Consider the following 9474-nt stretch of genomic DNA (forward strand, 5'->3'; position numbering starts at 1 on the left):
TGAAAAGCACTGCTGTCCACCAGAAGCCTTACCACTGATACCCAAATAATTACAGATAGAAAGGTAGAGTTCTTTTAATATCTAATGTATTCTCTGTCTCTCTCCTCTCTCTGTGTCTGTTGGCTTTGCGTTTGCAAGTAAGTTCATGACTCACGTCGTCTCCCAGTTTGCCTCCAGTTATGTTTTCTACTGGAAGGATTATTTTAAGGACCAGCCACTCCTGTATCCACCAGGATTTGATGGACGAGTTGTCTTGTATCCCAGTAACCAGAATTTAAAGGACTATCTCAGCTGGAGACAAGCAGATTGTAAGCATCTTTAGATATCAGGAAAACGAGAACAGTTGATTTTTAGCATAACAATTTATAACTGTTGGGTGTTTTTTTCCTCCTGGGATGAAAACCTCGAACCCCTTATTGCCAGCGTGCATATGTGCACTCAGTGAAAAAGAAGCTGCTGCATGGCAGAGGGATTCTAGTTTATTTGGTTAAAAACACATCCTTGGATCTGTTAAGCTGCAGAAGAGTTGGTTGATGTTCTTAGAAAGCAGATTATTTTACATTCTACAATAATTTTCCAAAAACATCCCAATTTGTATTTTTATTACCCTTTTAACTTCCACTGACACTGTTTTAGAAAGAGCAACGTGTTATCTGTGACGTTACATATTTTATGTGTTAATACTCATATTATTTTTACAAGCACACCCATTAATAACATGGGATCCATAGCAGATACCGGATTGTCATCACTAAAATACTGAAAATGAGTCAGTACCAGAAATTTTAGAAACATCACTTGAATGTTTTTTTTTAACTGAGAGGTATAAACATTCTGATTCAGCAATATTGTGTAGCAAAATTACAACAGTCAAATGATGAATATAGGATTTTCCATGCCAGATCAGGTCATTGTTGCAAAGCTAGTATCAAACCTGTGGCAGTGACTAACACCTGTTGTTTCAGAGGAAGGTGAACTCCGTCTGCCATAATGCATCTTACTTAACAATTATGAAATACTTTATGTAGCTGTGAGGAATCAATCTTCTGACCATTCCAGAGATCCAGTATGCCATAAAGCGTGAGATTGGATTACAATGATATTACATAACTACAAATATTACTAATGGTATTTTAAAAATCTAGCTGCAGGAATTTGTGGGAATGGAAAACCATTCTGTGACAAGTCATCTCGACTTTGCAAATAGTCTGTTTGTCCTTTGACACCATTTCCTATTTCTGCAGGCCACATTAATAACCTCTATAATACAGTGTTTTGGATGCTTGTGCAGCGAAGTGGCTTGACACCAGTCCAAGCACAAGACAGATTACAGGTAGGAACCTCTTCTAAATTCATTGTCTTTTAACATCAACTATGTACAGGGAACATACACAGAACCCAGTTGCCAAGTACTTCCAATTACCCAGCCCTATGCAGACATGTTTTGTTCATTAGGGAAGGCCAGATGGCTTATATGTTCACCGTATACCAATTCATTTTTCCCAGTATGTGCTTGTTTTTCTCTGGAGATGATGTTGGTTTTGGATTTCTGTTTTGCTGTTGAGTTGAAAAGATCTTAACCTGACTGGCAAAGAATTTACTTTAATTAGAATCCAAACAGGATTTTAACTTCGTAATTAATGGCTTCAGATGCCTAAAAATGTGTATATGAAATGTTACTGGCCTCAAAAGAGATGTGGTATGGGTGTAAAACTGTGAGTCAGCAATTCTTGAAGTCTAATCCCAGCTCTAACAATGATTCAGTATGTGGTCTTGGGCAGGTCACTTTATTCATCTCGTTCTCCTCTTCTTGCCTTTACAGGGTGGTGTTCCCCACCTTATTTCGTTGTGTACAAATATAAAAATTAGTGCTGTCAATTAATTGTGTTAACTCCCGTGATTAACTCACCAAAATTAATCACGATTAACAAAATGGATCACGGTTTTAATCGCACTGTTAAACAATAGAATACCAATTGAAATTTATTAAATATTTTGGATGTTTTTCTACATTTTCATATATATTGTATTCTGTGTTGTAAGTGAAATCAAAGTGTATATTACTTTTTATTAAAAATATTTTCACTATAAAAATGATAAAAGAAATAGTATTTTTCAGTTCACATCATACAAGTACTTTAGTACAATCTCTTTGTCCTGAAAGGGCAACTTACAAATGTAGATTGTTTGTTACATAAGTGCACTCAAAAACAAAATAATGTAAAACTTCAGAGCCTACAAGTCCACTCAGTCCTACTTTTTATTCAGCCAATCGCTAAGACAAACAAGTTTGTTTACATTTACAGGAGATAATGCTGCCTCTTCTTGTTTGCAGTGTCACCAGAAAGTGAGAACAGGCATTTGCATGGCGCTTTTGTAGCTGGATTGCAAGGTATTTACATGCCACTATGCTAAATGTTCATGTGTCCCTTCATGCTTCGGCCACCATTCCAGAGGACATGCTTCCATGTTAAAAAAATAATGTGTTGATTACATTTGTGACTGAACTCCTTGGCGGAGAATTGTATATCCCCTGCTCTATTTTACCCGCATTCTGCCATATATTTCATGTTATAACAGTCTCGGATTATGATCTAGCACATGTTGTTCACTTTAAGAACACTTTCGCTGCAGATTTGACAAAAAGCAAAGAAGGTACCAGTGCGAGATTTGTAAAGATAGCTACAGCACTTGGCCCAAGGTTTAAGAATCTGAAGTGCCTTCCAAAGTCTGAGAGGGACGAGGTGTGGACCATGCTTTCAGAAGTCTTAAAAGAGCAACGCTGATGCAGAAACTATAGAACCCGAACCACCAAAAAGGAAGATCAACCTTCTGCAGGTGGCATCTGACTCAGATGATGAAAATGAACCTGCGTCGGTCTGCACTTCTTTGGATTGTTATTGAGCAGAACCTATCATCAGCATGGACGCATGTCCTCTGGAATGGTGGTTGAAGCATGAAGGGACATATGAATCTTTAGCACGTCTGGCACATAAATAGCTTGCGATGGCGGCTACAACAGTGCCACAAGAACGCCTGTTCTCACTTTCAGGTGACATTGTAAAGAAGAAGCGGGCAGCATTATCTCCTGCAAATGTAAACAAACTTGTTTGTTTGAGTGATTGGCTGAAAAAAAAGTAGAACTGAGTGGACTTGTAGGCCCTAAAATTTTACATCTATTTTTGAATGCAGTTATTTTTGTACATAATTCTATATTTGTAAGTTGAACTTTCATGATAAAGAGATTGCACTACAGAACTTTTATTAGGTGAATTGAAAAATACTATTTTTTTAATAGAGCAAATACTTGTAATAAAAATAAATATAAAGTGAGCACTGTATATTTTGTATTGTGTTGTAATAGAAATCAGTCTATTTGAATGTAGAAAAATCCAAAAATATTTAAATGATCGCTATTAATTTGTCTAATCGCTTGACAGCCCTAATAAAATCAAGAAGAACACATCTTGCTCTGCTTATCTATCCCCATTTTACCAAAGGAGATAACGCTTACTTACTTCATGGGGATGCTGTGAGGATAATAAGTTAATAAAGTTGTTTGAAGATTAAAAAAACCCTGCATACATAAAAGCAGCAAAGAGTCCCGTGGCACCTTATAGACTAACAGATGTATTGGAGCATTAGTTTTCATGGGTGAATACCCACTTCGTCAGATGCATGTACACATTTACCCCACTTGTTTCTGTGCTATAAAAAAGGACATTTATAAATAAATTTAGGCTATAAGGTGCACTTTTTATTGTCTTTTTCTCAATTTCAGGGAACTTTGGCTGGAGAAAAGAATGAGATTTTATTTTCTGAATTCAACATTAACTACAACAATGAGCCCTTGATGTATAGGAAAGGAACTGTACTAATATGGCAGAAGGTAAAAGCATCTTAACTGCATGCCTAGCCCCCACACTACTTACCATCTCTCATTCAGTATAGACAGGTGGACTCCTGCCTCCAGTTGGCCTGTGCTTTGTGCTTTCTCTCCTACCTGGAAGGAGCCCCCCATAAACATTTGTAAAACTACCTCATTCTCCTTCAGATTCCGCCTTAAAACTCTCCTTTGCCATGGTGCCTACAAAAATATTGACAACAATTAGGCTGTTCATGAGCTGGGACCACCACCTACTCTACTGGCCAATATTGTCTCATTGTTTCCTTGTACTCTCCCATCAGTCTGTTTAAGCATTTGTTGTCTTATTCTTAAATTGCAAACTCTTTGGGGGCAGGGACCGTCTTTTCGTTTGCTCTTTGTACAGCACCAAGGTCCATGGTTAGTGCTCCTAGGTGCTACAACAATATAAATAATAACTATGTGCAGTTCACAAACCACAGTATAACCCCACCCCTGGTGTTTCTTATCATTACATGTCATGACCTCAGATTCTGTGGCTATGACTGTCTGTCTATAGATAAATTCTAGATACTAAGGAAATGGGGGTTTTGAACAAAAGGTGTTAAAAATGAGTTATTTTGAGGTGTTATAGATATATCTGTCTAACTGAATAATATGAAAACTGGTGTCTGAAATCTGACTCACTTATAAAATATCTGTACGACTGTTTACCTAGGCATAGACTTATTATCATCTCTGTGGATGCATGTGTTACAGAAGTCAGTCTTGCATGTGTGTGTTTCTTGTGATTAGGGCCTAGCTAATATTGGTTGAGAGTCTGCCATAATTATTTTCTCACTGTTCTTACTTTTTGTTATATATAAAAAGAATGACTAATAGCTAACTCAGTTTTCTTTTGTGGCTGGTGATTTCTATGGCACTTTACCAAGAGGACTGATATATTATAGGGAGAGACTCCTTGGTTTGACATAGTGTTCCACTTGTCTCCTTGTTTCTTGCACATCCCTTTCTTTGAAAATATTAGGCCTTCTGGGGGCTTTATATCTACTTTTTTCATAAAAGTGAATATATTCTTTCCCAGCTTTCCAAATATTTGTAGGTGCTCTCTTCAGACCATGTGAGAATGACCAACTGTTTCTTTATCCAGCGGGCTAACATGCATGAATACCTATCTCTTGATTATATTAATAAATGCCTTTAATGAGTGTCTCACCATATAGTAATATATACACCTGGGGATGCTTGCCTTTATATTGAAATGTCATCTCAGTGTTTGGCTTAGAGCGAACAGCTCACCTGCACCTTGCCATCTTTGTTTTTGTCTTGCTGAAAATACTCATGTGATAAGCTAAAAAACTTCAGGTGTAGATATTGAATGAAAAATGAATCCTGAAACAATTACTGTGAAAATCATCAGTATGGCATTAATTAGTGGCACTCTTGTAATCTGATCCATTCAGTAGCAAAACCCTGTAAATATATGACCTGCATGGAATGAGTTTTGACTGGAAAAATTGTTTCAGTATGACTTATTTTTGGTACCTGAGTGACACCATATGCCTAGATTTGCAGGTTCTGGTACAAAATTAAAAGGTGTCATGAGGCAGAGGGGACAAAGTGGTGGCTTATTGTTAATATGTAAACAAGGCAAAACCAACAATTTATGAAACCTTCAAAACCCTTTTATAAATGCACTCCTGTGTCAACTATATTTGCAGGTTAACGAAGTCACTACAAAAAGAATAAAACTGCCAAAGGAAAGTGAAGAGAAGGAAGTTGAAGTGGCACGGACCAGGACTAAAGCTGTCCCACTGCACTGTGACATCATTGGGGACCAGTTCTGGGAGGAGTATCCAGAAATCCTAGCTGATAGCTGACCTTCCCAGTTTGAGTTCTTGTGCAAATAACAGGAAACAACTTATCTGCATGAGCTTCTGGGAAGTGAGGACTGTGGGGTGAGGCTCGGATAATTGAACTTTGTAATTCAGCATCCACCTTTGGAGCGATATTGTCTTAGAAACAGTGTCCTTGCCTGTCATGCAGATATATCTGCCTGCAGAAGCTAAAATCATGTTACTTTCAAAGGGCAAGAACTTTTATATAAAATTACAAAATTAACCCTTGTAAATGCATATTTGCATTGATTTATAACATCATCATCATGCATTTATGTAGTATCTTTCACATTAAAGTCACAGGGTGCTTTAGAGAGTTATTCACCTAAAACGATCCACTCTTTGGAACAGTTAAAAGCAGCAGAAAGATTATTTCTTTAGCTTTGTTTTAAACTCTGAAACAGACTAAAGACTTGGAATAGTGCCTTGAATCAAGTTCCATAACCAGGGAGCTTAGTTACAAAAATTTTCTAGCAGTCGACATCTCAGGCCCATATCGAGGATACACAAAGTAGCCCAGCAATTTGCTGTAACTAATTTTAAAGGGTTTTTCTCATGTGTAAATTACTTTTGTATTTTTTTAAAGATGCAGAAATGTAATTCTCCCCCTTCCACTCCCATGTTTATTCTTCAGACTTTATCGTCACTGTAGCTTTGCTAGTTATTAGTGAAGGTCTCAAATGGCCAAATGTTGTAATAAAATTCTCATACAGACTTCTATCACGGTAGGAGGTGTGTGTAGGTCATGCTCTCATTTTTCTGCTCACTGGGAAACTCTCTGGCTCCTGCTGGCTAGGACTATGGAAACTAGCAGAGAGCGTGGGAGAGGGAGAGAAGATCTTATTGCTTATAGTTGGGAAGGTCTTATGTTACTCTTGTGTTTGATCCATGAAGTGGTATTGATGACAATTCCTGCTACAAGAGGAGGCAGAGATGAGTCATGGGATGGATGGGGAGAAACTACCTTGTGGAGTGTGTACCTGAAGGAATTTGGTGGCCTGGCTTACACACAGTTTTTGTGCTGATTTAACTATTTCGGTTAGAGGAATACTTGTTACCAAAGTAGTTAAATCAGTTCAGTCCTTAGTGTGGACACAGTTATACCAGTATATTTAGGGGGATAAGCTATAAAAGTACTTATACCTGTATACTGATATACAAGCGTCCACACTAGGGATGGTACCATTTTAACTATACTGGTTTCAAAATGACTTACACCTCTACCCCGATATAACATGAATTCGGATATAACGTGATAAAGCAGTGCTCCAGGGGGGCGGGGCTGCACACTCCGGCGGATCAAAGCAAGTTCGATATAACGCGGTTTCACCTATAATGCAGTAAGATTTTTTGGCTCCCGAGGACAGCGTTATATCGGGGTAGAGGTGTAGTTTAACTGTCAGATAAGGTGGGGAGGTAATATCTTTTATTGGATCAACTTCTGTTGGTGAAAGAGACAAGCTTTTAAGCTTACACAGAACTCTTCTTTAGGTCTGGTTAAACTATGTTGACAAGTACTTGGTAAGGGATTGTTCATGCTTCGCAGGCTGGGGATAGACAATGAAAGCAAGGAGCAACTATGACTAAAGAAGGTTGACACTGGACTTGTCTCTCATTAATTAACATTCCAGCCACTTCTCCTCCTCCTCCTCCCCCCCCCCCCCCCCCGGAAGGGGGGCGGTTTTCAGCAATATGGGTTTTTTTTTTTGTTTTATTTTTTACTATTATTTATTCACAACCTGTCTGAAAAGCTCTAATAAAAGTTTACGGCATCAAGGTGTTTTACTACTGTGGCCATTTCCCTCTCCACCCCCACTCCTGTTAATGGGATAGGCTGGGTATAAAGAAAATAATACATTCAAGCCAGCTGGATCATAAGTACTTAAATAGAAGAGAGTGTAAATAATTTCATTTTCTTAATGTGTAGTATGGATACGGGATCATCAAGAAGCTAATAGGAAAAGGCAGACTTGGGGGATTGTGGGGTGGGCAGCACATCATTCATTCCAAATTAATCACTACACCAAAGTTATTTAGAGTCTTCCTAGCATCGGTGAGCCCTCTATACTTTTTTTTGGTCTGAAATATAAACTCCACTGGACTCCAGAATGTCTCATGTCAGTATCCAGTAACTGACTTCGGGAGTCAGTCTCTTCATATAATAAATGAATCTTCAACAAAAAGATAGTAAAATTTGGATTTTTCACTCCAGAATAAAGTGGAAAGATATTTTTTTGAGAACATGGTTCCAGCTGATAATACTTATCATCCACATGGGTCTTTATATCCTTAGAGCATTTTACAAGCATTAACCAATCCTCAGAATAGTGTATAATAGGTAAATCTTCCCCTTTCACAGGTAGGTGGAAACTGCAGGCCATAGGTAAGGGTCCTATTTTCAAAAATGGCCTTTAATTTTGGGTCACATTATTTTGAGAGGTGCTGAACAAATAACTCCAACTGAAGTAAATGGTGCTGAGGACCTCCAAAAATCAGGCCCTATCTATCTAAAGTTTGCTATTCAAAACTAGAGGAAATTGAAAATGGATCTGCCCAAGTCAAAAGAGGTGCTGGATGAGTGTTGGACAGAATTAGAACCAGTATGTGCCAGCGGCCCAATATTATGTTCACACCATGCCTCTATAGAGCAGGTAAAGTTTCACTGTGACCCACTTAAGAAATGGACACTTCCTTTTGAAGTTGTTCAGAGGACTTTTCTCAGTTATGTTTTACTGCCATAAAATGAAGCATTTGACCTTTGGGAACTAGTTATAGAGTTTAATAGCAGGGGGTGCAGTCTCTTAAAAGTGACTAGAATGGGCTCCAGGGACTGAAACAGTGTCACTTTCCTTTGGAGAAAACACTTCTGCAATATGTACTCTAAGGAAAAAATAACAAAAAAGCTTTTTGTACTGACCTTTACCCAGCTGCCTTTCAGTTGTGCAACGTAAGTGCTCACCTATATGAAAGAGCCAGTGCATGACCTGTGAAAGGTCCTTGGGGGAGGGACTTGGTATTTTACACCGGCAGAGCTGCTGTGATACACAGAGGGGGTTGGGTATGAGAAATTAATTAAAAGTGCAGCAATTAGAGAAGCCATATTAAAACTAGAGCATCTTTAATCTATCTGAGTGCTGGTGAGCTTGATTACCAGCCAGGAGGGCTGGGGCTGCTGGCCTGATTTCCAACCAGATGAGGCGATGAGCACTGAGCAAAGCTCATCTATACTGAAACCATCAGCGCAGTGGCTCTCAGCCTTTCTAGACTACTGTAGCCCTTTCGGGAGTCGGATTTGTTTTGCGCACCCCCAAGTTTCACCTCATTTAAAAACGACTTACTTACAAAACTCAGACATAAAAACACAAAAGTGTCACAGCCACACTAGTACTGAACAATTGCTCCTCTTTACCATCGAATTATAAAATAAAATCACTGGACTATAAATATTGTACGCACAGTTCAGCGTACAGAGCAGTAGAAACAAGTCATCTGTATCAAATTTTAGTTCGTGTTGACATAAGTCTAGTTCACGTAGCCTGTTGTAAAACTAGGCAAATATCTAGAGGAGCTGATGTACGCCCTAGATTAGAAGACCTTTGCTCGGTGTACCCCAGGGGTACGTGTGCCTCTGGTTGATAACCACTGCATTGGGGCAGGGAGCCTGTTGAAGGCCTCCAGGCTCTGGCCATGTGCGCTATTTCCAACAGCGGC

General features: G+C 38.7%; 1 protein-coding gene across 1 annotated transcript; it reads left to right on the top strand.

The window, feature by feature from the left end:
• Window positions 1-48: 48 nt before the first annotated feature.
• On the top strand, window positions 49-7023 carry THG1L (tRNA-histidine guanylyltransferase 1 like). Its single transcript, XM_026659501.1, has 4 exons — window positions 49-308; window positions 1245-1333; window positions 3782-3889; window positions 5587-7023. The coding sequence occupies exons 1-4, from the start codon at window positions 146-148 to the stop codon at window positions 5743-5745; spliced, it is 519 nt and encodes a 172-aa protein (XP_026515286.1). The 5' UTR covers window positions 49-145; the 3' UTR covers window positions 5746-7023.
• Window positions 7024-9474: the final 2451 nt, after the last annotated feature.

The sequence above is a fragment of the Terrapene carolina genome, unplaced genomic scaffold (assembly GCF_002925995.2).
Source record: "Terrapene carolina triunguis isolate 2854851 unplaced genomic scaffold, T_m_triunguis-2.0 Scaffold629, whole genome shotgun sequence".
Taxonomy (NCBI): domain Eukaryota; kingdom Metazoa; phylum Chordata; order Testudines; family Emydidae; genus Terrapene; species Terrapene triunguis.